Source organism: Varanus komodoensis, unplaced genomic scaffold (genome assembly GCF_004798865.1).
Source record: "Varanus komodoensis strain SLA01 unplaced genomic scaffold, ASM479886v1 scaffold15, whole genome shotgun sequence".
NCBI classification, from domain to species: domain Eukaryota; kingdom Metazoa; phylum Chordata; class Lepidosauria; order Squamata; family Varanidae; genus Varanus; species Varanus komodoensis.
The window spans coordinates 6,960,435-6,988,374 of NW_025335440.1; the positions used below are offsets into that span (position 1 = coordinate 6,960,435).

The window sequence follows — 27,940 nt, forward strand, 5'->3', positions numbered from 1 at the left end:
GTCCCGGCAAGGGCAGGTCGCCGGGAGGAAGAGGAGATGCCAGGCCAACCTGCTTGCTGCCTCTCTGCCTCCCAACCTGGTGATAGCAATAAGCAAAAGGCTGACAAGAAACAGCAGTGACAAAGCAGTCCTTCTGAGAAGGGGGCTCATGGCACCGTTTGCCCCCAAAACCTGGACCCTGCAGGCTGCTCTGCCCAGGCACCTCCAAACGATCCAGCTGGAAAGGGAGCTGCAAACGCGATGTGATTCTGCAGTCACAAGAGGGCTGTGATTCGAGTGAGCTTAGCCTGCCAAACGCACGTGCTCCGAAAGGTGTTGTCTGGTCCCGACCAATGGGCTTGCCCCGTGAGGCCGGGCTGCGCCATATTGCGGAACTGAGCCTTGGCGGAGTGGGTTTCTCCACCCCATTCCCTGAAAGTGGGAGCTGCCCCGCCGCAGTGGAGGGAAGAAAGTGTAAAGATGCGTCAGCTGCAAGATCATGAGCTGGTTTCAGCTTTTAAAATAAATAAAATAAAATAACCCTGTGGACACAATATAATTTATTCTCAGGTACATGAGGACACTTATTCTCCTGTATGCACTTACCTGAAAAGTAGTCCCTTAGAATTCAACAGGGCTTGCTTCTGAGTAAACGAGCGCAGGAGCTCGCACTGAGTGATATTCTTACCACCACCACCCAGCTAAACGTGGTTCTCCAGCCCCTTCTGCCCCCAACGTGGCCCCCAAAGAGAGTAACCCGGAAATTGGAAATAAAGAAAACAAACCTTTTTATTTGGGGACTGCTTTCATCTCCTTGCAGCACTTTTTGCAACATGAAGGCTAAATCCAAGCCATGATTAGACAGAAGTTCTTACAACTCCCAACAACTTACAACTCCTGTGGGTTGTAGCCTTTTTTCTCTCCAAACATGCCTAGGACTGCACCTGGAGTATCTGCTGTGACAAAGTTTCTTTTCCTCCTAAACCCCACCCCCAGCAGAGACAAAAATCAATCATTTTTTCTTCCAGTACTTCCTGTAATCGTCCAATTTAAAGTCATCTTCCAAAGGAACCTCCTCTTTGACTTTCAGCCTGCCGGCGGTCCTTTTCCTCAGCCGGGCTTTCCTCTCAGCTTCAGGCAGAGTAGTGATGTCTACAGGTAGCTAGAAAGGGAAAGAGAATTAAAAATAGTAGTAATATTCTGTTGCAAATTAAAAATAATTTACTCGGCATTCCTAGGAATCTCACTATTCCCCCTCACTGGAAGGATCTTGTGCCTTTTGTAAAGAAATTCAGCAAGGACAGCTCTGCTTAGAAAAGCATGTCAGGACTTGGTGGGGGGGAAGTGTTAATATTTTGGACCCTAATCTGATGATTATTATTTCTTGCCCAGCAATCATGTGGCTGCTAGTCAGTTTCTAGGATTTTTATTTTTATTTATTTTTGGAGGGTTTTTATTTTTGAATAATGTGAACGGCCCCACAAGTGGCCAGTGCTTTGCACTAGCTGGAATTTAGCTCTGAATGAATTCTGGACTGTGGGGCTCATGTCACTGAATGCTCCTCTGTGCAAGGACAATTCCCTGCCTGTAGAAAGCTAACCAAGCAGTAGACTAGGCTAGAAGCCTGACGTGCTAGTTTTCTATGGGCAGGGAACCGTTATTGCTGCATGGAGGACGAATCAGGCAGGCAAACCCAACCTCTGCCATCCGGATACAAGTTCACCACCTCAAACAGAGCAGGCCAGAATTTCCAGTCGAATGGAATTCACTCTTACCGAAAGGATCCTCCTCGGCTCGTTGTAACGGACATTGATCGTCGAGCCATCAGTCCTCACCAGCATCACTGGATATTTCCGGCTGTACTTCTGCCTCGAAAGGCATGAAATGGCCACTCGGTTGGAATTGTGCTTACTGGCAGATGTGTGCAGCCCACAAGAAGTGGGAAACTGCCTGGAGAAGGCTTCAAGCTGCAAGACCCTAGAAGCAATTGACGATGTGTTAGATCCATGAAAAATCTCCATACCTACAAACTCAGCACACTCTTACAAAAAAAAGAAGGGGGACAATTTTTTTTTTTTAAAATAGTATTTTAATGGTTTAACAGTGGCTTTTGATTTGATTAATTTTTATTGGTTATATATTGTTTTATTATACTGTGATATTGTTTTATTGGATTTTGATTTTAATGTTGTAAACCATCCTGAGATATACATAAAGGACGGCATATAAAAGTTTTAAATAAATAGTTGGTATTTGGTCCCTTTGACAGCTGAAATTTACATGGAAAATTAACATGGACCTCAAAGCAATATGAAACAGGGCTCGTCTTCGCCATCAAGTCAACTCTGATAAGGAGAATCCTGTGTGAAAATAGGGTAAACAGACTGTTCGGTTGGGCTAGAAAAACTCCGTACTGCATCCAAAACTTCTACTGATCACAGAGTTCAGCATCTCTTGAAATCTCAGCATTTGTTCTAAAATAACAAGTTTCTAGCCCTTATGCTTGCAAGGTAGGCTGGATATTGTGTTCGAAGCCAGAAAACAATGCAGTGCAACCAAAATGTGATGAATGGGGCACAAGTGACAACTCAGGATCCAGAAGTACTCCGAGGATGCCAACCTCACGCAACCTCGTGCAGAATACTTTGCAGATTCCCCAGCTGAACAGAAGGATTCTGCACCAACAGCACCTCCATCTTATCCGAGTATGTTCTGGCAAAAGGGAGTTAAGACACAATAGCCACAATCTTAAGTATGTTTCAGTAAAGCTGGGAATCGTAGGACCTCTTTGCATTTTAAAACGCATGATGTCCCCGGAAACACTCGATACTCCCTTTGAAGCCCTTTCCCTATCCATCTAAATCTGTTTTGCTTGCACACATCACTGGCCTTCTCTTTTAAACCTTCTCTCTTAGATCCTGGAATCAAACGTGTTCAGGTGAAGGGCTCCATTATCAGACAAACACCTGGCTCAGCACTTCAGACAGCAAACAGGACCTTACAAAGTGCAAACGGATCACAGATCAGGCTGAGCACCTCTCAGATCTTCAGAAAAAATCTCCCCGCGAGAGCTGTGGCCATTTCTCTTGATCCGCCGTTTGCAGGGAGGAACAAAGGCCCCGGCCAGAGCCAGGTGCCCGTTTCATGAGGAAGGTCACAGTTAGGAGAGGCAGTGGTGGACTGTTCTGGCCCAGCTAGCTGGGGAAGATGGAAACTGCAGCCCAGCAGCTGTGGAGACCACAAAAATAATGAAGAGGCTGGAGCAACACCCTGCAAGGGAAATCCACGTCGGGGATTGCTCAGCTGGATGCCTGGTGGGTAGGGAGACATGGTTCTCTCTGCTCAGTTTCGTTGTCCTTACGTGCCGTCAGGTCCCCTCCAACTTCCAGCAACCCTCCACAGAGGTCCTGCCCCTGACGGCCCTGCTCAGCTGCCGTGAACTCTTGCTCATCGTTCCAGATCCCAGCTGGCTCTTGCCATAACAGAGATGGGGAGGAGAAATAAAAGGCTGGCCTCTTTGGCATGGCACACAGGTAAACTGCGGCATCCATTCAATCGATGGCGAGATCGCAAGAGCTGGGCATGCTTAGCCTCAAGAAGAAAAGACTGGGGGGAGATAGGATGGCAGCCTATCCTTGAAATGCTGTCCCAAAGAGGAAGGCCAGGCTCTCTTCTGGATTACCCCAGTGTGGGACGCAAGAATAACGGGCTCAGGTTGCAGGAAGCCAGGGTCCGGCTGGACATCAGCAAGGACTTCCTGACTGATAGAGGAGCCCATGACTGAGGGAGGGGGTGGCTCTCCCGCACTGGAGGCTTTCAAGATGGAGCTGGACAGCGCTCGGGGAGGGAGACCTGTCTCAACAGCCTTCTTGGCCCCACGGTGCTCTTCGACGATGGTGTGAGACCTGGTGATGGCCACCGATTTGGAGGGCTTCAAAAGAAGTCTGCGCAAATTAATGGAAAAGGAAGTTATCCATGGCTACCAGTCCCGGTGGTTACGTGGCACCTGCAGCATCAGAGCCAGTGTGCCTTAGTACACTGGTTTCTGGGCAATACAAGGCGGGAGGAATGGCACTCATTCCCTACCTCTGAGCTTCCCGTCGGGGCGGCCAGTTGGCCCCGTGCGAGACAAGTGTGGGATGGATGGGCCCTTGGTCTAACCCAGTACGACCCTTCTTAGGTTTTCGCTTTCTGCCCCAAGTTACCTCCTCATGCATCCACAGCCACCCTGTGGCTAGTTGCGAGCGTATTGGAAGCTCTGTGCCGCCTCCTCTGTGAGATATTTCACGAGATGGCCAAGCTGAAGAAAGACAGGAGCCTCCAGCAAGGTGACGGAGGGGCAGCAGGAAGATCAAAGGTCGCTCGGGAGAGGGGAGATGAGTCTTGTCTGGGGTGGGGAAGGGGAAGGAGGGATGCTGGCATGGTGAAGCAGTTGGTGTTGGACTGGTGGCGGAACTTCTGGGCTTGTTTCCCACTGGGCCACGAAGCCCACCCGGAAATGATGGGCCAGCCTCTGATAGTCCCTCTAGCCTACCTCACAGGGTTGCTGGGAGGATGAAAAGGAGAGGAAGAGCATGCCTGGCTCTTGGAGGAAAAGAAAAGATATACATGTAATCAGTCCATTGCTGAGGAGCTGGGTAGGCACCCATCCTGTTCCAGCAATCCTGTGGGCAGCTGGTTTGCGACCCTGTGACCGGAGAGCTGGACTGAATGGACCGAGGATTTGGCCCAGCACAGCTTTTTTATGTTCCTAATGAATCAATTAATCATTGAGAGCCAGTGTGGGGAATCGGGCAATCTGGGTTCTAGTCCCCCCTCAGCCACGGAGCTCAGTGGATGACCACTCCTGGCACATTCATGCTCTCAAATAAAATCCAATATCTGCATTACCTTAGCATCCTGCTTAGAGTAGCCATTGTATGCTCAGAGGAAGATGCAGAAGCTTAGCAAGAAAATTCAGTCTTGGGGGCTCTGGATCCAAGCTCTAAGATGGGGCAGAGCTGCAAAGATCCTTTGGGGACATAATCCAAGAGCGACAAGAGCTTTTTCTGTAAGAAAAATCACAGGGGGGTTTATTGCTTGGCAGCCAATGACCTATTGAACTGCTTTATCTGTCAAGAACCGCTGCGTCCACAACCAAGCATGCAAAGATGTTGCCAAAGCCCAGAGCGATTCAGTAAGCCTTTACTTCTGAGCAAACATGGCATCACTAGCACTTCCACCCAAGAGTGTGATCCTGTGCATGTTTAGACAGAAAAAGTCATACAGTTCCCCATCAGGTTGGCTTTGGCATGCTAAGAACTATGAGCGTTGGGGGGGGGGGGGGGTCTGTCTGAAAATGCATGCATAGGATTGCCACTCTAAGGAAACTTGTAAAGAATTGAAGCATTTCACAGTAACACTTAAGCCTAGGTTTAAATTAAGATTCTGCTGCCTGGTCCCATAAAAACACTTGGGAGCAAAGGAATACTGTCTTGGAATAGAAAGGTTCTCTTTTATTTCAGCAGGGTCTTTATTTTATTTAAAACTTAGCAATTAAGCTAATGCTAAGCCACACAATCAACAGTGCCCCTTTTCGGGGAACTGCCCAAAGGTTTCTTTCTGGCCACTGCTGAAGACAAGATGGGGGCGGGGAGGTACCATTTGATCTTAAGGAGCGAGGCTGTTCTTCCATGCTCAGAGGCAACGCAACTCTTCTCCTCTGGCACTTTTGGGCATAGTCTCGGTATGCAATATTTGGAGCGGAGTTTTGCAGGTCACCTTACGCATGGCGTGTGGCCCCCAAAGTCTGCAGAGCTCTTTCCCAGGTCCAGGAATCCTAAGGGCTTGCATGGCACTCCTTGAAAGTCAGCCTCCTCTGCAACCTGGCAACTTCCAAACGAGCTGGATCTACAGAACCCATCATCTGCACTGTGCAGTCACAACTGAGGATGATGGACGTGGTGGTCCTAACACTAAGCCTTTTGTATAGCCTCAGAAAGGAGAAAGGAAACGGCAGGAAAATGCATGCGTGGCTAAGGATGATAGGAGCTGTAGTCCCAACACATCCGGGAGGTGTGCTAAATAAGAAGGCTGTATAACGCCATGCAGATATTTTGCAGTATCAAGAAGGAAAGAGGAAAAGTCAGTAATTTGCTCGCATGAATTCCACCCCCATGCACGTAAATGGTTCGGCCCCTGAGCCTCCCCCTCGCACCTGCAATGGCTCGCCCTTCAACAAACGACTTTTTCTTTCCCTCCCCATCAGCTTCCGCCATGGTTTCGCCCGCTAAATGACTGCTTCCTCCCCCATTTTCCGCGAATACATGGTTCATTCCTTGCCTTAGCACGCTCCGAAAGCCGACCGCACCGACTTCCTCGCCCTGCCGCCACCTTAAATTGGCCCACCGCCGGCCTCCCCCTATTATATAATGGTTTGGTCCTCTAGGCAACCTAAGGCGGCCAAGCGTTCCCTCACGTGACGCGGCGCTCCCTCGACGCGCGGACAACTGGTCCCGCCCATCCCTCTTCCGTCATCAGCCAACGACGTCACGGCGCTTTTCCGCTCCTCAGAAGAGGCACGGCGCGGAGATGACGTACCCGGGCCGCCGGGGTGAGCGTGGCCCGCCCCTCCCCTCTGAGTCACCGTGCCGGGAGGCGGCTCCGGGCGGCGGCTCCGGCTCCGCTCCCCATGCTCTGGCGGCGCTTCCTGTGCAGCGCGCTCTCAGGTGAGTGCTCCGCTCCCGAGCCGCCTGCAGCCTCCTTGGCCCTAGCGGTGCTGCACTGAAACCCTCCCCCCGCCGCCGTGCCCCCTCACCTTGGTTCCTACCTGCCCTGCCCTGCCCTGCGAAGCTCCCTCCTCGCCTGCCTCCCGTGCTCCCCGGGCAGCCTCTCCTTTCCCGCAGCGCTCCCGCTGAATTGCTTCCCCGAGCTCGGTTTCACTGGCAAACCCCTCCCGTCCTTTTGGGCTGTGCCTCCTGGCAAATAATACCGGTTGTCTGCAGCCCTCTGGGAGCTTGTGTTGCAAGTCGTCGCTTTTTTTGAGGGGGGGGGGCGTCGCTTCGTCTCTGGGGCCATCTCGCATAAAGGCGACCTTAGAAATGACAGATCTTCGGTACTTCCAGGGTTCAGGATGGTGTGATCACCCACGGCCCCGCACTGGCTCCCTCCTTAAGGAAAAGAAGGGAGGCGATGAGGCATGAGGAGGGGTTGTTGGTGCATCTTCTTCCTTCACCTGTGTGCTTAAAAAGCAGGGGTAATAATCAGGCTTGACGATGGCGGTCCATTAGTAGAAGCTTCCATGGTCCTTCCTCTCTCTGTTTTCCTCACAATACCCCTGTGAAGTAGGCTGGGCAGCAAGTCAGGGACTGTCCCGAAGTCTCCCAGTGAGCTTCATGCCTGAGTGGGGACTAGAACCCGGGACTCTGGAGTCCCAGTCCAACTTTCTAAGCACCATGAAACAGGTTTATTTCTCCTTATGTAATAGATGGAGCTAGGGGGGACTTACTCCAGGCTAAGCATTATGGGATTGCAGCATAAGGGTACGCATGGAACTGGGGCGGTGGTGCATCAGGTCCTTCTCATAGGGTGAATATGAGCAGCTGGAACGGACCAAAAGAAATGTTTTGGATGGCAACAGGAGGCTTCTGAGTCAGATCTGATCCCTGCATGATGCCTCATGCGCTCACCCTGATGTTATTCTAGAGAGGACTGGAGTTTATGGCATGTTGTGGCAACCAGATTTAGATGCGGGCCATATTATGGGATAGAGTTCTGGCCCCCTGAACCTGTTCTAAGTATATGAGTTACTGACCAAAATAATTACTGTTTTAAAATAACTGTTAAAAAAGATACACTGTTGACAGGTTTTTTAAAAGTGTGTACTCTTCCTGACAGTGTAGATTTGTTTGATGCTTCTCCTTAAACACAAATCCTGCTCCGTAGCAGCAGTAATGAATGTGAGGTTGCCGGAGGGCATGAAGTAGTAGCAGCTACGCCCCAAAATCAGTACAGGTTTTAAACAGCCCTAAGCTGTAAACAAATTACCATATTTTTCACTCTATAAGACGCATCTGACCATAAGATGCACCTAGTTTTTAGAGGAGGAAAACAAGAAAAAAAATATTCTGAATCAAATGATTTACTAAACTATTTAATAAACTATAACAGAATACAGTAATACCGTATTTCAACCTTGGAAAGTGAACAACAGTCAACAGTGGCATTAAGAACCATCATCACTGTCATTAACAAAAGAGAGACTTTAAAGTTCGAGTACTCTTCTAGTTTTCGTTGAACCCATAGAACTCATCATCACTAGAGTCAGAATTTATGAAGCTCTGTTGCTCACAATCACTGACATCACTTTCTTAGTCAGTAGTGGAATTATTGAAGGAATCCACAATCTACACCAGTTATACAAGAGCTGCTGCAGACAATTCAATAACAAATCTAAAAAAGCCAGTAATGTCCACGCTGCCCTACTAGTAAATAATAGAAAAAAACTTCTGACAAAAAAATGAAACATTGTACGGTAAATCAAACACACAGCGGACTAAGTAGCCTTTGAAGAATAAACTTCATACAGGAAGGTAATGCTGTTCAAATATCCACTGATCCTAAAAAAAAATGTGTCTGATCAACTAACAGATAACCGATCCATGGAAAGCTTCCTGATAATCACAGACACATTCCCCATCACTTCCCCATGGGCTTCATTAAAAGATGGGTTGCCATTTGAACACACACACCGACCTGTGATTAACAGCTCTCACCTGCGCCAGAGGAGGAGGGCGGAGCAGGGCGCGCCGAGCACGTGCCAGCCAGGTGGTGCCACGTGGGGCTGGCAGCGTGCTGGCGGTGGTCTTCCGGGCAGTGCGGCGGCAGGTCTTCCCGGGCGGTGGGGGTGAGCAGTCCATCTCTCCATGCGGCCGGCGGGTTAAAGGCCGTGGCTTCTCCTCCGCACCTTTCCCCCTGAGCGGCACAGCTCTCACCTGTGCCGGGGGGGGGGGGACGGAGCAGGGCATGCCAAGCGCGTGCCAGCTAGGTGGTGCCACGTGGTGCAGGTGGCCGGCAGCGTCCTGGGCGTCGGGCACACACACATTCGCTCTATAAGACGCACAGACATTTCCCCTTACTTTTGAGGGGGAAAAAGTGCACCTTACAGAGCGAAAAATACGGTAGATCCTGGAAGGAAATGAGTAGCAGCAGTGAAAGCTGCATTCTCCTTGAGCATTAAATATACATGTTAATGAGTTCTGGGATTTTTTTTTAGTCTCAGCATCGACAAAAGCCTCTTTTCAGAATCAAGCCAACATTTTGAATGCTGAGTGCCAATGCCAAATTTAACTGCGATGAAGCATCTTGTGCATTCTGTTAGCAGTTGTTATTCATGTGTCTGTATTGTCCAGTGATTTGCTCAGTGTGACTTCTATTTCCCAAATAATTCTCTATTAAGGAGTTCTTAAGAACCACTGAAACAGAATGGTTTAATTATTACTGCCCTCTGCTGGAGAATTGGTCTGCTTCGCCACCCCAGTAGCTAGTTCTACTGCTTTATAAGCATGAGCAGTCTTTGTGCGCTGGGATTAATGTCTTACCAGCACCTTGGCTGCGTGCCATTGGAGGCCGGTTTGAGTAGAGGAACATTTCCGCTACTTTCACCTTTATTTTTCCTGTCCTGCTTCTTACAGTTCAAAAGTTTAATAATGAAGCACTTCCCTTTGCTTGCAAGTGCGGTATTGAGGCTTGGTGGGAACTTGCAGCTGGTACTCTGACTGCTGTTTTCAAATCAGTGTTGAATTCAAGACCCAGAGCTTTTGGTTTATTTATTTCCTGTCTAATCTGCCCAGCAACTAATGTCTTCTTGTGTTGTCAAAAGGGAGGCTGGGCTTCCATATGTGTGTGGCGATACTCTCTCCAGGTGTCCACAGGTCCAAACGCACAAAGCAAGGCAGCCAATGCCATGCAGGTGCCTAACCTAGAGCTCTCCCCTCCGCTGCAGTTTTTGAGTGGGGGAGAATCAGCAGGACTCACTTACAAGCAGGAGGAGGTGCTCCTGCCATTTCTTGCTTGCACAAATGAGAGAGGGCATTGCCTCTTCCCAAAGCTCTCTGTGCAGGCCAGAAAACCCAGGGAGGGGCCTGGACTGGTGGCCACCCACAGCTGGGCTGCTGCTGGTGGACCTCTGTCTCTGGCTTTGAGAACACTGTACTTCCACAGAGCAGAGCAATCTCAGCTGGGAATTAACAATGTCAATGGCGTTTCATTAGGGTGGAGGAAGGATTGCGAGGGGCCCTTGCTTTGTTTTTGGTTTTTTTTTTTTTTTTTAATTTTTCAAAGCATTTGTCTTTCTTCAGAAGTCAAAAGGTTTATCCGGTAGTCCTGTCCTCAAGCTCACAATCTTAAAAAATAAGGAAGTGCATGGAAAGGGAGGAGGGAACTGGAAAGGTGATGGTGATGTTGCATTCAGTCGCTCCTATTCATGGGAATACATAATGTGAGTTCAGGTTTGTACTGCAACTGTCGTCCTTCTGGACTGGCTTGCTCCTCTTTTCTTCCTTCTCTTCTGCAGCTCCTCTTCCTCCGTCCTTTCTGGACAAGTTGTTTCCTTGGCTGCCTTTCTCGTGGCCACTGTGGAGGGAGGAAGCACCCCTGGGAGCCAGGTGGCAGCAGCACACCTGGCTGAATGTCACCTTTCCCCCGCTTGTTGGGATACGCAGGCTGGGACGCTGTTCACGTGTGTGGGGATGGCAATGAGGTGGTGCCACGGTCACGCCTTAAAACAGGAAGGGACTCTAAACGATGATCCGGCTTGCTCACGGCAGCTCAAAATACACACGTGCAGTTGAAAAAGTGCACCTCGGACAAAGCTGCATTGCAGGCATGCGGCACATAAAGCGGGCAGGGGCTGTAGCTGCATGGCAGAACGCGCGTCCGGCGTGCCGAAGGCCCCAGCCTCTGCAGGCAGGGTGGGAAAGGAACTCTGCCCGAAGCCCTGGAGAACGGCTTCTGGGCAGCCTTGGCCGTACGGGCTGGGTGGACCCGGGATCTGACTCACTACGAAGCAGCCTCCTGTGCCGCTACGGGGAGCTGAGCCAGCTAGGAGGCATGTTGCAGGGCGAAGTAGGCCTGGCTTGCTGGCCTCTGAGAAGGAATTCATGTATTTATTTCTATATCTATAAGCGGCCACATAGTTCAAAAGACTCTCTAGGTGGCATACAACAGACAAAAATTAGAAATATACCACAAAACATGAAAGGCCACCATCAAAGTATAAATAACTTTTATTCTTCTTCTTCTTCTTCTTCTTCTTCTTCTTCTTCTTCTTCTTCTTCTTTAGCAGGACCATTCTAAAACATGACAAGGTGAGAGTGACAACCATAACATTACCAAAAAATCAATACAATTTCAAACATCTAAAATCAATTGTTGGTTCCTGACTTTGGGCATGGTGAGCAATCTAAGTACAGGCATATCCTGACTTACCCAGCGGATCATTGGCCACACTCCGCAGTAGTGGGTCCTTAGTCAGGTCTGATATATTGTAGAATAGTAGAGCTGGAGCGGGGCATGAAGACCATCAGGTCCAACCCCCTGCTCAGTGCCAGACACCAAGTCACCATCCCGCTCAGGTGGCTGCCCAGTTTCGCCTTGAATGCCTCCAGTGTGGGAGAGCCCCCCACCTCCCCAGGCAGCTGGTCCCCCTGTCGTCTTGCTCTGACAGTGAGGAAGCTTCTCCTGATGTCCAGCCTGAATCTGGGTTTTCACAACTTGATCTGATTATTCCACGTCCTACCCTCTGGCATCAGCAGGAAGAGATCTTGGCCTTCCTCTTTGGGACAGCCTTTGAGGTCCTTCTGGAGGGATCTCATGTCCCCCCTCAGCCTTCTCACCTCAAGGCTGAACAGGCTCAAGGTTCTCTCAGTCTCTTCTCACAGGGCAGTGTTTCCATCATGTCTGTCCTTGATGACCCACAGGAATGGACAGCAATGACAGACTGTATCTGTTGCAGATTGCCCACAAATGAAGCATCAGTGCTCCTTTCGCAAGGCTTCTTTCATTAACAGCTCCTCAAGTTGCAGTGAGAACAAATGGTATGCCTGTTGTGGTTTTGGAAGGACTTCTGGTCACATCCTCAAAAGGATTTCTTTGAAGTTCTTGCCTGTGGGATACACTTCGAAGTAAGAAGGCTGCAGATGGCAATCTTTTGTGTTCCAGTCTAAACCAGTTCAGTTGCAGATGGTCCCAGGTCAGAACTTAGGGCCTTGGATGGGAGGCTGGAAAAGATGCTGAACAACTTGTATTCGGGGGTAGCTGGACCAGCGTTCTGCATATGACTTGATCTAAGGCACATTCTTATTTTTGATCCTGTATTTTCTGCTGATAGAGGGGAACCATGTTCCTGTTATGCTCCCAAATAAGCATAAATCCCTATAAAAGACCAAGGGTGTTCTGCCACAAATTTAAATAGTCATCCTTTTTCCCCCCTTCTCTGGCCAGTTGGTCTTAACTTTAAACTAGCAAAATTACCCTTTTTTGCTGCCCTTTGGTTCCATATTACAAAACCCCGCAAGGCAAACTTGCAAAGGACATGTTATAAATAGGAAATGCGATTAAAAGTGTTTAATCATGAGACCTTTCTTGAGGTGACAGCGAGCGCTGTCCACTAATCTTTCCTCCAGATGCCACATTGTTCCGTCCTCTCCCTCTCTCTCTCTCTCTAAGCTTGCGTGCTGCTCAGAATGCATTTCGCTGATCCCTTCCTATATTTATCTTTTGTCTTCCTTGCTGTCGTTCCAATGTAATCTGTGTATTGTAGATTTTAAACAACAGCATCAAGTGCTCAGAGTACACTTCCCTCACAACATTCTTCCCTTCTCCGCCACTTTTTTGTTTTGCAATCTACAAAGTGTTCAAATGCTCTAAATTGCATTGCACCTGCAGCTAAGAAGCTTCTGACATTGATTAATTGAATGAACTGGTGGCAACATTTCTCACTTGGGTCTACTGAGTCACAGTTATTGTTGGGCTCTATCTGCCTCTCCGTTAAGTGAATGCTGTGTGGTTTTGAGGCACCATTTTCCTCTAAAGCTGGTGAGCTGTAGAATGATGGGATAAAAATAATTCAATATTCCAGAGTTGCTTTGCACGTGTTACAGTGCTGCTTCTCTCTTAAGATAAGACTTTCCTTGAAAGAGAAGAAACTTACCTCCTACTGAGGTAAGTTCAGGTGTGGCCGAATCTTTAAGCCATTAAAAGCAGGGGAAGCGTCAAAACTGCAGGGGAGGGGATTAGTCTCTCATTGGCTGTCTCAAGGTGAAGGATCAGTAATTAAGGCTTTAGGTAGTCACAAATAGCTAGCAGATCTGCCCTGTTCTTCCTTTTTTCCCTCTTGTGTGATCAAGGTCAGCCTGCAGCTCTCAGAAAAAAGGGGCAGGATTGTATCGTATTTTGAGAAGACCAAAGGTAAGGTGAAAACAGTTTGAGAGGGCAGAGATGGTACTGAGACCTGCCATGGGTATTCGGCAGTTATTCTAGGCTGGGAGTTCTTCCTTTTCTTTTGCTAACAAATAAGGGCTGAAATATGAACAAAAAGAGCCAAGGGTCTTTCAGAAAGCTTTTCCAAAGCGTGGCAGTTCTTTAGTATGGGTTTGGGAAGGAGGTGTGCATTGGTTGGAATAATTTTACTTCTCCATGACAGTGGGACAAGCAAATAAAGAACTGGGGGAACATAACACAAAACGATTACAAATATCAGATGCAAGATTCCAGTCAGGGAAACTGTTGGATTGTTATATGCCAAAGATGGAGAGTACAGAGGGGTGGCTAGGAAGACCGCAGAGAAGCACGGCGTGTTTCTTGCATTGAGTCGTTGCTGCAGAAGGTCTTGGAACCAGTTTTACCCGACGGTCTTTGGAAGAGTCGAGACAAATAAGGGTGGTGATGGAGAAATTTCTCAAACAAAGTGACCCATTACTATTAATCTCATCCGAACAGGCCAGCATCCCCTGGAGATGACGTAAAGGACCAAATGTGAAATTTGATTTTCTTACAGGTATATGTAGCATCCGTATAACTTTCACAAGAGGTTTGGAAAGTAGTTAAACTTTTACTTTCCTTACTGCACATGTTTAAAGCACCTGCAGGAGCTGTTGGGTCTTGGCGATGTGGTAGGCTAGAAGCTAGGAAGTTGATGGAAATCCTTATGAAAATTTTAGCTGTGGAACTTCTAGAAGGACGAGCCTTGTTCAGGAAGAGTCAGCGTAGCTTGTGCAGTAGGACATTTGGCCCTGTTTCCCTTTTAGAGGAAGGTCAGCCGGCGTGTGGACAAGGACCACCTTGCAGATGCAGGTGCTTGGCTGATGGCCATGCTGGCGAGGGTTGGTGGGAATTGCTGTCCAGCACCTCTCGAGGCAGGGGTGGCACAAGTTATATATGGGATTTGCTGGCCTGAGGCCGAGCCATGGCCTCGAGGGGAGTTGGAGATGAGGAACAAGATTCCAGATGAGATGGGATCTTTGAAAAAGAAAAAGAAGAAAAAAACCACAGAAGGGATCTTACATGTGTGGCCTTTAAATCCCATTTCTCATCATTTTCTTCTCCTTGGTCCTCTTTCTGAATGAATGATACAGATGTAAAGATGGACTCTTACTATTCTGATTTCAGGAATCAGGGCGTCTGCATCATTTTACAGCTGTGTCCTAACTTTTTCCGAAGTTTCACTCTGGGTTCTCCAACATGTTCTCAGCCTCCTTCCATGGCACAGAGTAAACAGATGTTTCTAATATAATGTGGCAGCACTTGCATTTACAACAATTTTTCCGAATGCACGCTTGTTAGGAGCAGAATATGTCAGGATGTGGAACCATGCTAAATATAGCTTGCCACTGTTGCATTTCTTTGTTTGTTTGTTTGTTTGTTTAAAACTTTTGCATACTATCCACTTCCAAATGGTCTTGGGACAGCCTCACAATAAAACAACGTCGAGCACAGCATCCATTCTATACAATAAAAACCCACTTAAAATCTCAATCTAAAGCTTAAAATACTGGGGAAATAAAAAGGGTTTGGCCTGGCACCGAAAAGAACAAGGTGTCAGCTCCAGACGAACCTCTCTGGGGAGCATATTAGGAAACCCACGTTCTCTAAGGTTTGGAGGGGAGCAGGGTGGGCTCAGGATAGAAAGCAGAAAGCACTGAAGGGACTCTGCTCAGGGTGAGACGGGGGCAGCACCTGAGGCCTCGGCAGTGTAAGTGCAACTTTAAAAAAACTCAGTTTGTTCATGGGCTTGCAAAGTTCTGCCTGGCTTTCTGATTCTTGCCTTGTGCCAAGAATACCCTTCCGGAGCACCCTGGGGAAACATCCTTTATGGATGACCGTCTCAGACTAACACACTTTGATTCCAACTCCCATTGGCTAAGCAATGGCTCTCGGGAGCTCTGCATTTCCTTGAAATGACACAGGATGGAAAGATGTGTGAGGGCTTTCAAAATGTGCAGGGCAAGTACAGTGCCACCGAGCATGACTTTTGCTGTTGTTAGTCGCGAAGTCATGTCTGACCCATCGCAGTCCCATGGACGACACTGCTCCAGGCCTTCCTGTCCCCCACCATCCCCCGGAGTCCACCTAAGCTCACACCGACTGCCCCAGGGACCCCATCCAGCCACCTCATCCTCTGCCGCCCCTCCTTCTTTTGCCATCTATTGTTCCCAGCATCAGGCTCTTCTCCAGAGAGTCCTTCCTTCTCATCAGGTGGCCCAAGTATCTGAGCTTCATCTTCAGGATCTGGCCTTCCAAAGAGCAGTCGGGGTTGATCTCCTCTAGGGCTGACCAGTTTGATCGCCTTGCGGTCCAAGGGACTCGCAGAGGCTCCTCCAGCACCAGAATTCCAAGGCCTCAACCCTTCGGCGCTCAGCCTTCCTTATGGTCCAGCTTTCACAGCCATACATTGCAACTGGGAAAACACAACCTACAGTTACCTTAGTTACAATGGAAAGGGTAGAAGAAGGGCGAAAACAAAAATCACAGGCTCAGGCTAACCAGGAACAGCTCACACTGCAACGCAATTTTTCCAGTTTTCTGTAATTGCTGCCAAACCCATTCCTATAAATTGAATGATGAAAGTGATTTGAATTATGGTAAGAGAAGAAGGACAAAACTGCAGTTCCATCGAATTAGTTTTAGCCTGCCTGTTCTCCCCAGTGGCTGCATCTATTAGCATTGTAATCTCAAACACCATTTTTTATGTAACACTGTTGTTAGTAAATCAACTCCTCAGGTCCACAGAGACGCTGACCCCTGGCAATTCAGTGAAAGTGTAATTATCTCTCTGAATCTTGGACAGATATAAGAGATTACTTTGCAACTAAATCTATATCAATGCTAATTTTCCCCCCTAGACTCCAGGTGCCAGGCAGTAGGAAATGGTGTACTTGCCCAGCAGAACAGTTTACAAAAAGGAAAGTGTGGGTCATTTTTTAGCACGAGGTGTTTGTCGCGAGGTCACGGCCGACCCATCGCGACCCCACGGACGACACTCCTCCAGGCCCCCCTGTCCCCCACCGTCCCCCGGAGTCCACCTAAGCTCACGCCGACTGCTTCAGTGACCCCCTCCAGCCCCCTCATCCTCTGCCGTCCCCGTCTTCCTTTGCCATCAGTTGTTCCCAGCATTAGGCTCCTCTCCAGGGAGTCCTTCCTTCTCATCGAGTGGCCAAAGTATCTGAGCTTCATCTCCAGGATCTGGCCTTCTAAAGAGCCGCCGGGGTTAATCTCTTCTAGGACTGACCGGTTTGATCGCCTAGCAGTCATGACTTAGACAATGGAAAATTAAGAACTGACGCTTCTCTCTGCACGCAGTAGTTACTGGGGAAAAGAGGTTTAGCCTGACGGCTTCTCTTGAAATATCTACTGACTGGGAGATACCTAACTGACTTGCACCTTTCTTCCTCTTGCAAAGAACCCAAGGCAGCTTACAAGAGACTTGTGCTCTCTGTTTTATCCTTCGACCAGCAGCCCTGTGATGTAGGCCAGGGTGGAGCTGGTGAGTGGCCCAAAGTCCGCTTCATGGCTGAGTTGAGATTGGAATCCAAGTCTCCTGAGTCTCAGTCCAGCTCTCTTGATCGCTGCACCGTTGCGTGTTTTGAGAGAGCCAGTGTGGTGTAGTGGTGAAGAGCATGGGACTGGGACTCAGGTGATCCGGGTTTGAGTCCCCGCTCAGCCATGGAGCCAACTGGGTGACTTTGGGCCAGTCACAGACACTCAGCCCAGCCTACCTCACAGGGTTGTTGTTGTGGGGATAAGATGGCTGAAGAGATGTAAGCTGCCTTGAGACCTTTGTAGGAAAAAGGCAGGGTATAAATCAAAAAATAAAAATAAATAAATAAAACACAAACTGCTCCGCTTACTTCTTAATGCCGACCGTCCTCCTTGCGCCTTTACTTCCGGGGCTGTCGTTTATTGCTGTATTATATTTGTATGCTGCTCAATAGCTGAAGTTCTGTTTTGGGCATGGAAATCTTTCCTGCCTGAATGTGGTGTGTGGTAGTTGCTAGGCATGGAAATAGGGCTGAGACGGAGAAAGGTATTGGAGTAAAGACACCTCCGGTAATAAGGAATCGGAGCAGGGACTTGACACAGCACCATGCCCAGAAAGAGGGAACGTTCCCAGTTACAGGTCTCCCAAACAGTGTTGCGTTCAGTATCTGGGTAGCTGCTCTCACATCAGTGTTGGCCTGAGGTTCAGAAATACGTCAATATGAAGAAGTGCGAGGCAGTACTGTGAAAGTTTCTTATGTGCCTTTCAACAGCAGGAGCCTTCAGCCTTTTCCAACCCAAGGCCTGATCCCCAAAGCAAGAAGCATTCTTGTGGTGGGTGGGGCCAAAGACAGTGGGGAGGGGCTGAGACCAAAGGGGTGGAGCCAAAGCACCTGCATGTTTTCATTTGAAGCTCTTATAGGGAGTAACTAAGTCGCAGAGAGACATTTCAGCCTTTTAGAAGGCAGTTGGACACAACAGCAGAAGCGCTGGGAGACTATTGGGCTTGGGAAAGGAGTCGAGGGTGTAGCCACCTGGAGAAGTCCAGATAACCGGATTGGGACCCCAGATGGGCTGGATTTGTCCCGTCGGCTTGTGGTTTGGCACGCCCGTTCTAAAGAGGATGCAAGACGATGACAAAAGATTCAAAGGTCCATATTCCGAATGAAACCACCAATTCCCTTTCCACAGTTATGACGGGACCGCGGCCAGTCGTCCTGAGCGGGCCTTCAGGAGCGGGAAAGAGCACCCTACTGAAGAAGCTGCTGAAGGATTACGAGAATGTCTTCGGCTTCAGCGTCTCTCGTGAGTTCGCTTTCTGCAGAGCCCATGCGGTGTGTTGGCATCCGGTGTGCTGCAGGGGAACTCTGCCCTGCCCGCCCCCCCCCCCCCCCCCCCCCCGCCCCTGGAAGCCAGCATTAACGTGCTGTGCATGTTAAGCTTCCGGCACTCAAAAAGCTGAGCCTTGTGCTGGGAGGGAAACAGAATAGAGCAAACGGCAGCAAATTGAACTGACAACTTCTTCTTCCATCTTCTTCTTTGCATGCAGAAAGTCCAGTCTCATTTCGTGGGATCTCCTTTTTCCTTTTTTTAAAGATCTCAAAGAGGCTAATATCCTCCTCCTCCTGCTGCTCTCAGACTGACTCCCACAGCAACAACAACCCTGTGAGGGAGGCTGGCCCGAGAGTCTGTGATTGGCCCAAAGTCACCCAGTGGGCTCCATGGCTGAGCGGGGACTCGAACCCAGGTTTCCTGAGCCCTGGATCCATGCTGTTAACGACTACACCACACTGACTCTCAAGTAGAAAAGGATCGGGTGGCATTTAGCTAGTGGACAGGCTAGGTTGCGTAGATCAAGGGTTTGCCATGGGACCTGGTAGCGTCACATGTTGCCGTAACTTTCTGACCATCCCGTGATACTTCTGATGCTATTTGACATGCTCAGTCCATGGGTTACTTGCCCACCTAGGGATGTTCCTCTGCCCCCTTTCTCTCCATTATCACTCTGCTCCACCAGGCTTGTTTTCCGAGCAGCCAGTCAGAGCGGCGTACCCCACCCTGGGGCAATTCAGGCATCGTTCCCGGATCCTCCATCATTCCCATCCAGCATGGCCATATGGTGTGATCCAGCACATCTGGAGGGGGGCGCTCCATTGCGTTGGAGGATCCCCACAATCCTTTTCTGCAGGCGTTGGGTAGAGGCCCCCGGTCGTGTGAAGCTGGCAGGGAGAAGCCCTGATTGCACTCCAGGGAATGCTCACCTTGGGATGTATTTTGCATCCAGTTTTCTCTCCTTCATATAAATAAATTGTATTAGGCAATTTCCACCCTCTCAGTTTTGTACAGATAACAGCCAGGCCACTTCTCCTTTCTAATTTCTGCTTTGTTTCACACAGCCTCCTCTTACTTACTTACTTATTATTTATTTATTTATTTATTTATTTATTTATTTAAAGTTTTTGTTTGCCGTCCCCTTGCTATATAGCTCTTCCCACCGATCCACTTCAAAAAGCTCGGCGAGAGGCAAGGGTGACAGTCCCCAGCTTGGCTGTGTGTGTTTGAAAAAGCCGAGCCTTCAATTAAAAGTGAGACAAGCTGTTTAGACCAGGGCTTCCTGACCGTTCTGGACCTGTGGGCACATTTGGGGATTTAAGAAACCGCCGAGGACACGGCTGCAGACACCTTGGCATCCGTCTGTCTGTATCTGTGGACCTGCGGTTTTCTTTCACGTCCCATTGGACTCTTTGGCTCTCCTAAAAATCAGTGGGAAAAACACATACCGCCTATCACACAACAGACCCCACAGGTCTTTTGATGTATGAACAGGTGACATCGGATCTTAACTCCAAAATCATACCTACTGGACAACTGGTCCCCCTCTGAAGTCTGTGTATGCATGTGACTTTGGGCTGCATTTCATACAAATCCACACGCACAGGTTTTAAAAAGGGGTGGGGAGAGGGGAACGTTCGGGGAGTGTCGAGGTTCCCTGCTTTAGCTCCTTGCAGGGAGGCAAGCAAACCAGACCTCAGCCTGTCAGTTTTCCAGCCATGTCGCAACGTAAGTTATTTTTTAAAAATTGCTTTCAGATACTACAAGACAACCAAGACCTGGGGAAGTGGATGGAAAAGGTGAGTGCCCAGATCCGTGGCCATCGCAGGAGCCTTCCAGGTGCCCCCAGCCACCTGGGGAGTTTTCATTCATTCATTCATTCATTCATTCATTCATTCATTCATTTATTTATTTTACAAGGGATGGCACCACTATAGGCAGGGCAAATTTAATTAATTTATTTATTTTTCGATTTATATCCTGCCTTTTTCCTACAAAGGGCTCAAGGCAGCTTGCATCATTCTCCTCCTCCATCTTATCCCCACAACAACAACCCTGTGAGGTAGGTTGGGCTGAGAGTCTGTGACTGGCCCAGAGTCACCCAGCTGGCTCCATGGCTGAGCGGGGACTAGAACCCAGATCCTCTGAGTCCCAGTCCCATGCTCTTAACCACTACGCCACACTGGCTCTCTTGTTGCAGCCTATGCAAACTAGTGAGCAAGTTGTAAGCATTTTATACAAACTCATGTGTGCATATTTAACCTGGGGGAAATTCAGCAAAATAAAATTTGGTTTGGGGTGCCTGTGGGCTCCATGTTAGAGACCACATCACTGGCTCTGCCAGAGGTGCCTGCAGCAACATGGCAGCCACAAGGGACCACATCCGGAAGCCATGCTTTAAGGCTTTAGGGGCCGAAAGCAGCCCTTGAATTTCCGGATGTCATGTCCCAGTGCCACACTCTTAACCACTGTACCACCCGGGCTCTCAGTGTCCTTAGGCATCTCTAGGTGAGCATGTCAGGAAGGAAAGCATCAGGCCGGCGTAACGCGCCCGTCCCTGCCCAGTGAATGGTTCCGGGCCAGTCAGGGGTGGGGCTGGCTGAGCTGGGCAGTCGGAGGCAGCTCTTCCAGGGGACCATTCAGGAAATGCCCTGCCTGCACGCAGATGGCTCGGCCTCCGAGCCTCCAGGGAGGGAGGGAAAACCTTCCAGTCCGTGCAGACACTGTGCTGGGAACCGTCCCTCCAGGGCGGCTTTCCGTGTTCCTGGATGAGGTGGTGTGGAACCGGCACGAACAGGCGCTTGAGGACGGGGGCAGAGGGCCGGCGCGCTGCTCAGAATGTCAGTGGCTCGCTCTCGCTCAGGCTCGGAGCCCATTTCCTTCCTTCTCCCCTCCCAGCGCGTGCACAGAATGCCGCAGGCTGAACTTTTCCTTTCGTCAGCTGGGCTGGTGCTGATTTAGCGGGCCTGCCGCCAGCTGCACCGGCAGACGGGATTGCCTGGCACTTGGTGGGAAATGGTGCGCGTTTCCACGTATGGGGGAGCTTGTGGGTGCTGGTGCCCGTGCTGAGCTTGGCGATTGGTGCCACATCAGATGGCCTAGGAGAGCAGGCGCTGAGTCTTCCGGCACTGGATGCCAGCACTTGGCTAGGGGTTTCTGCATTTTCGCCTCCCCCAGCCTGGTGCCCTCCAAATACGGCAGATGATGGGACCGTGCACTTCCAGCGGTGTGCGCTTTGATACGTAATTTGATGCATGTCTCTGAGTATTCAGGCACACAGATAAGCCATAAATCAACCTGTTTTCTCCCCCAGATTATCATTTTGTGACCAGAGAAGCCATGCGGAAGGAAATTGATGCTGGGGGGTTTATTGAACATGCAGAGTTTTCCGGGAACATGTACGGTACAAGGTACGTCATCGGGAGGATAAGTGAGGATGGCTTGCTGTACTGTTGGCCGGTCCATCCTTCTAGCTAATGTGCTTTCAAATATGTCTCTTATCACGAAGGCTGCCAAGCCAGGTTTAGAATGCAGTTAAATAAAAGCCCGCCATCTTTGGAATTCCCTGCAAATTAGCAAACGCTGGACTAGATAGAAAAACTATTAGGTGGATCCAAAATTGGCTGCTGAGTCGGACACAAAGAGTGCTCCTCAGTGGCAGCTCCTCACACTGGATGGAGGTAACCAGCGGGGTGCCGCAGGGTTCAGTCCTGGGCCCGGTGCTCTTCAACATCTTTATTAATGATTTAGATGAGGAAGTACAAGGAAAGAGAATTAAATTTGCAGATGATGCAAAACTGGGTGGAATTGCAAACAGACTAGAATGAAGATCCAGGGCAATCTTGATAAACTTGATCATGGGCCTGAAAGCAACAGAATGAGGACAAGTAAGTGCCAAGAGACATTTTGGGCTTTTTGAACGAAGGCAAAGGCTACAGAGCTGGGAGACCTCCAAAGAACTGATGACTGGAGGAAAGGGTGGGCCAGGAGGAGGAGGAGAAATGGCTTTTTGTGGGATCAGCCGGGTCTTCATGAGTTGCCCAAGCTGCCTGCTCCGGCGTCAGTCTGGCTGGCCCTGCCACAATCTCTTCCCTCATTCTGAAAGTCTGGTATGTCTCTGCTAACGTGTAGGTGCCTTTTGATTTTGTTCCTGCCTAATGCAGAAATACAGCCCCTGCGGCCTTCTCCAAAATCGAATTTGGCCCTCGAATTGAAAGAGCTACCCCACGCCCATCCTAAATAAATCAATCACCCTCGTTAGAAAGGGGCCGTTGTATCAGCTCGGGACACTGACGGCATCCTGTGTGGTGCTCCTGGTCCCAAATCCTCCCACGCTTTCTAGGTCTTCCGTTGCACAGGGAATTATCTGCCGGTCGTCTCAGCCGCTCAGCATTTTAAGGCAGCAGTTACGGATTGGTGCATCATTTGGGCACGTTCAAGGCACCGGTCCTCAAGGCCCATTTTTGTTATAAAGGTGCTCCTTAGGAAGCCGCATATCCAGCTAGCGAGCAGTAACCTCTCTCCCTCCCAGCAAAGCGGCGGTCCAGGCTGTCCAAGCACAGAACCAAATCTGCATTCTGGATATTGACATGCAAGGCGTGAAGAACATTAAAAAAACAGACCTCAATCCAATCTACATCTCTATTCAGGCTCCTTCCATTGAAGTCTTGGTGAGTGAGACTCGTCCTTTATCGAATAGGCAGGTTTCCGACATCTTCAGAATGAACGGGACTGCTCAGGGTGGCAAAGCTTTGGCTCTCTAGAAGATTTCATCAAATTAGAAACAGAGAAACAGAGCGAGTCAGAAGGGGCCTCCCGGGCCATCTAGTCTGACCTCCGGCTCCAGCCGGCTCCGCTCACGACAGGCCCATTATGCAAGGGGATGGTGGGGCAGGGAAAAGCATACAGCTGGCTTGGTGCTTTGTTGGGTTACAAGCTTGATGTTTGTTTATTTATTATTTATTAAAACATTTATACGTTGAGTGGGAACGGAGAATTAACCCGCCGGCCACGATCTTCTCCCTTCAGCAGCTGAGGAACCTTGAATTGAAAGTCACGTGTGACAGCCCAGCCCTAGCAGAGCTCCTGTGAGAAAGGCGGATAGTTTTGCAGGGCAGGTTAGAGAAGCCCGTGGCAGTCGAAGGCCATTAGCGGGGAGGGCAAACGGAATCCGTGTTCGGAGCTTTTCATCACTTCGGAATAGCAGGGTGTGGGCACCAGAGTCGGCTTTGCCCTGGCATTCTCCTTCTGAATTTCCTGGGAATTTCAGGCTGCCCACTGTTCTAGTTAGGATATTGGGCCAGACGTCATTGATACGACACATCGAAACTGTTCTGACCTTCCTACGCTATTTGGAGCTTGGCAGGTGTCATGGGATGATGCCCCCCCCCCCCCCCCCGTGCTGCACTCTGTGCAAACTGGTGCCCTACAGATGTTTTGGACCACAGTTCCCATAGACCCTGACCCTAGCTTATGCTTGTTGAAGCTTATGGGAACTGTAGTCCAAAACATTTGGGGGGTGGCGGGTTGCCTGCCCCTCTTCTGGGCGGTTTCTGCAGTTTTGCTAAAATTGGCTGCCAGCTAACATGCTGAACAGGAACTTGGGAACGTGGGTGTGACAACATTTCTCTTCTATGATCCCCTGAGCTGCATTTTCAAAAACATGCTCCATATTCTAGTGGTGGAAATCCTCTCCTCTTCTTCCCTTTCCTGAATGTTGCAGCACCTGCAGATCATCAATGTTTGTTGGCAGGAAGCTTAAACACCTCTTTGGCATTTCACTTTGTAAGCGCACGACAGTTAAATGGATTGTACCGAAGTACATTGAACAACGCATTAAATACCATATAATGTTTTGTTCAATGCACGGTTCTCTCATTTCTTCCATGTCGAAGAATTGTGTGAGCATGAAGCACAACTAAGTGGAAAAGCAGAAACACCTTGGTGCTGTGAGGATTTCGCGAGCCCAGATGGAGAGTGTGAATTTCACATTTGCATTTGCCTGCCTTTAGGAGAAAAGGCTGCGGGACAGAAAGACAGAAACAGAGGAGAGTTTACAGAAGCGGCTGAACACGGCTTGTATTGACATGGAACTTAGTGAGTATGCAAAAGCTGCTGCATGCTGGCTGGGGATGTTGGGGGTTGTAGTCCGACATGTCTGGTTGGGGAATGCCGTTTTGCACATTCACATAAACATGAGAGATGCCAAGGAGAGACCAAAAAAAAAAAAAAAAAAAAAACCCTGTGCAAGGAATGCCAGGTGTTTGGCAGGGCTTAATGTTTTCCAGGTCCACCTGAAGAAGTTTGGTGTTTGTTTATTCATTTAAAATATTGTTTTTTAAATCCTGCATCTCAGCCCCAACCCCCCTAAATGCCCAGAGCAGCTTACAATCAATCAGCAAAAAAGACACAGCACACAAGGAAAAGTGTCAGGGAGGGGAGAGGGGGAAATAGCCAGCTGGGAGTTCTCTTATGGAGCAGTGGCGACCTTTTGGGCAGTTCTGGGATGCTGGGCATTTCAGTCACTTTCGGGGGGCCAAAGGAAGGACTGGGCGTGTCCAGGCCTTCCTTCCAGCCTGGGCTGATCTGTGCGTGTTAATTCACCAGGCAAGGAGCCCGGCCTTTTTGACATGATCATTATCAACGACGACGTGGAGGAGGCATACCTGGCGCTGAAGAACGCTCTCGCGGAGGTGAGTTCTCCAGCCCCCGTCAAGGAGTGTGGAATCCGGCTGCAACCGCCACCCCTTTCCCAGAGCCGAAGCGCAGGTGGAACGACTCGCTTTGGAACCGTGGCCACATCCCTCCAGGCCAATGGGAGGGGGCTGCCAAGTGCCTGCTGATGCAGCGCCCACCACCAGGCGCACCACATGCGCTCCTGTACGTAGCTCATATACTCCGGCTGCGGAGAGGGGGTGCCACCCACCCCGATCTCTGATCAACAGGCTCTTTCCTGGGAGCATTTAGATAGGGGAATAGGCAACACGAAGGGGCTCCAATGTGCTTGCCTTCAAGACCCTTCCAACAGCATTCCAGGAAGCTGCCAGGAGCCTTTGGCCCTTGCTCCCTAGGAAATTTTATTTATTTATTTATTTATTTAGGATTTTTGTATGCCGTCCCATCGCATAGCCTCGGGACGGCTTACATAAAATAAATAGACACAATACAAATAATACAAATAAAATCCAGATTCCCCCTGGCTTCAAATTAAAACCTATAGATGACATTAAGAGTTATTAAAATATTGTTTGAATAAAAAGGTCTTGGCCTGGCACCGAAAAACAGATAACGACGGTGCCAGGCAGACCTCTCTGGGGAGCACATTCCATAGGTGGGGCGCCACCGCAGAGAAGGCCCTCCTCCGGGTACTCACCCTCCTAATATCCATGGCCTGGTACTTTGCCTCCTAATTCCATGGCCTGAAGCTGACCCTCCTGCAGCAAAGGGCATGGTCTTTTCCTGGGATCCTTTTTTCCTAGTGGCAGCAGGGAGATCAGAAGGGTCGCCTGTAGCCAGCAGCACAGTGCTTGCCCCGGCTTCAGCAGGGCCCTGAACAAAACCGGGAGAACACTGCCGTGGAGCGGTCAGCTTCTCCAGCCCATTTGGGAAGATGTTTGTACACAGTCCACCCAGTGAATTCCTCCTACGGACAAGGCTGAAATGTTGTGTCCGTGAGCCTCACAGTGCCATTGCTAGGCCAGGATGCTCACAAATGTTCTGTCTCCAGAAGCGTGGAATGCATCGCAAGCACCAGCAGAGTAATTAGACCGGGTTTAGCTGGGGGAAAACACCACAACGGGGCAGGAGGGACCGTGTGCTGCAAAGCAGACAAGGATACCATGGAGGGAGGGTCAAAAGAGCAGGTCTTGAGGGCAGTAGAGCAAAATTCTGACCCATCCCTATCCAGGCAAGTCACTCAGGGACAGGGAAGCCGAGGCGAGAGGCAGCTCAGGCTGTACGCCATTCCCCATGGAAGGCTGCCCTGGTGACCCCTTTTTGGGGAGGGGGACCGTGCAAGGGAGCGCCAAGGCCAGGCTGCTCAACGCCCCGTGAACTCGGCAGGGCAGGATTCTAAAACTGGGGCCTCTTTACGCAGTGAGGCATACAGCCCAGCTTCCAGAGGGCTCAAGGAGAGTAACAGCCGTTCCACGTAAGCAAGAACAGGCCGAGAAACACAGGAAAAACAGTTTTGCCACGTGATGGAGTGTGGGGGAATGTCATGTCTTCAGGCACTTGAAACACTTGCCCTAAAGCCTGGGGCCAGGCTCCCCTCCGCCTCCCTCACCGGCCTTCTTCCTTTGCTGCCGCCCTCCTCTCTCCAGGCAATTTTTCTGAGGGTCCCCTGCTTTCGTGTGGAAGTGTGTGATGGCCGGATCTCCGTAGCTCCGCAGTGGGCCAGCAGGTGCTTCCCTTAGTGCCTCCTAGGCTACCCTGCGGATTTTTTTTTAAACTTTAAAAGAATTTTTAACCAATAAAAAGTTTAACTGGGCAGCCGGCATCCTGCTGAGTGACGTATCAAGTGCCGGTGCCTTGTCTATGAACAAGAAAGCTCCCGGGTCCCACATCTCTCAGCCTCTAAAGTTTGCCATCTGCGCAATAAAGGTGAGAGGAGGTGCTTTCATCCCCCCCCTCTGCCATTCTGAGTCCCCACAATCCTCCCGATATTTTAAGTGTGCGCACGGACCCTTGCCGTCACCTGATCCCAGAATCCTTTGGATGGGTGGATTGTCTGGTGCTAGGCAGAACGAGGTTCCCTCTCGAATGAGCCCAGGTTGCCGCTGCTTCACTTCTGTGTCCCTGAACAAAGCGGTGAGGGGTGGGATTCTCTGCAAATTGCTGTGTAACAAGCTGACAGCCTCTCTCCTTCTCACAGGAAATCCAGAAGACGCAGGGGCTGAGGAAATCATGAATCTCTCGGGTATCAAGGCACGAACCCGGCAGACATTCCAGATCCTTGTTGTGCTAGAGACATTGCTTGCTGCTTCTGTACTAGAGAGGAACGGAAACACACACATTCCCTTTTATCTGGATTCCCTGTGGAATTCTACTAGGGCACTTTCTATTAAAGAAGAAATGATCGAAGCCGACGCTTGAGCTCGTTGTCCTTTGTCAGTGCGTGAGTGGAGACAAATCCACAGTACCCAGGCTGAACGAAGCTTCAAACTCACGCAGGCGGGCTAGGGAATGGTTCTGTTTGCGTGTGGTTACTAGGTGTTTTGTCTACCTGTGAGCTTTCTGCACCATCACCTGCGAGATAGTGCATTGTTTGCTCTCTCAGTCCTGCTTTTGTACTTAACAATGCAAATGATGGTTGATAAATTGGTTTCGGATTATGTCTGAAGTTGCATACTCTAAACCACTGGCCTAACCTTAACCCTAAGCTCTGCAAGGGGGAGACAGTTACTACGAATTCAACACAGGTCTGTCCTAAAAAAAATAAAATGTTTCCCAGAATTTTTAATTCTGCACCGCAGTGAGCTGAACTTTGCAATCTCTATGGACCAGTTTCCCCCAACCTTGTGCCTTCCAGACTCATTTGGACTACAACGCCCAGAATGCCCAGTTAATAGCCCTGCTGGATGGGAATTCTGGGAATTGCAGTCCAATTGCCTCTGAA

At 49.6% G+C, this 27,940-nt stretch overlaps 2 protein-coding genes across 3 annotated transcripts; one reads left to right on the plus strand and one right to left on the minus strand.

The window, feature by feature from the left end:
* Positions 1-750: 750 nt before the first annotated feature.
* MRPL55 (mitochondrial ribosomal protein L55) lies at positions 751-6,587 on the minus strand. 2 transcript variants are annotated; one of them, XM_044425131.1, is made up of 4 exons: positions 6,437-6,587; positions 4,870-5,027; positions 1,755-1,956; positions 751-1,141 (listed from the first exon to the last, which is right to left on the minus strand). In XM_044425131.1, the coding sequence occupies exons 2-4, from the start codon at positions 4,893-4,895 to the stop codon at positions 992-994; spliced, it is 378 nt and encodes a 125-aa protein (XP_044281066.1). In that variant the 5' UTR covers positions 4,896-5,027; positions 6,437-6,587; the 3' UTR covers positions 751-991. The 2 variants fall into 2 exon arrangements, with proteins under 2 accessions (XP_044281066.1, XP_044281067.1); XM_044425132.1 differs by lacking the exon at positions 6,437-6,587 and adding an exon at positions 6,176-6,284.
* GUK1 (guanylate kinase 1) lies at positions 6,536-27,410 on the plus strand. The gene is made up of 8 exons (XM_044425130.1): positions 6,536-6,686; positions 18,184-18,297; positions 20,082-20,123; positions 21,638-21,734; positions 22,856-22,994; positions 24,336-24,420; positions 24,931-25,016; positions 27,197-27,410. The coding sequence occupies exons 1-8, from the start codon at positions 6,650-6,652 to the stop codon at positions 27,230-27,232; spliced, it is 636 nt and encodes a 211-aa protein (XP_044281065.1). The 5' UTR covers positions 6,536-6,649; the 3' UTR covers positions 27,233-27,410.
* The last annotated feature ends 530 nt before the right edge of the window (positions 27,411-27,940 follow it).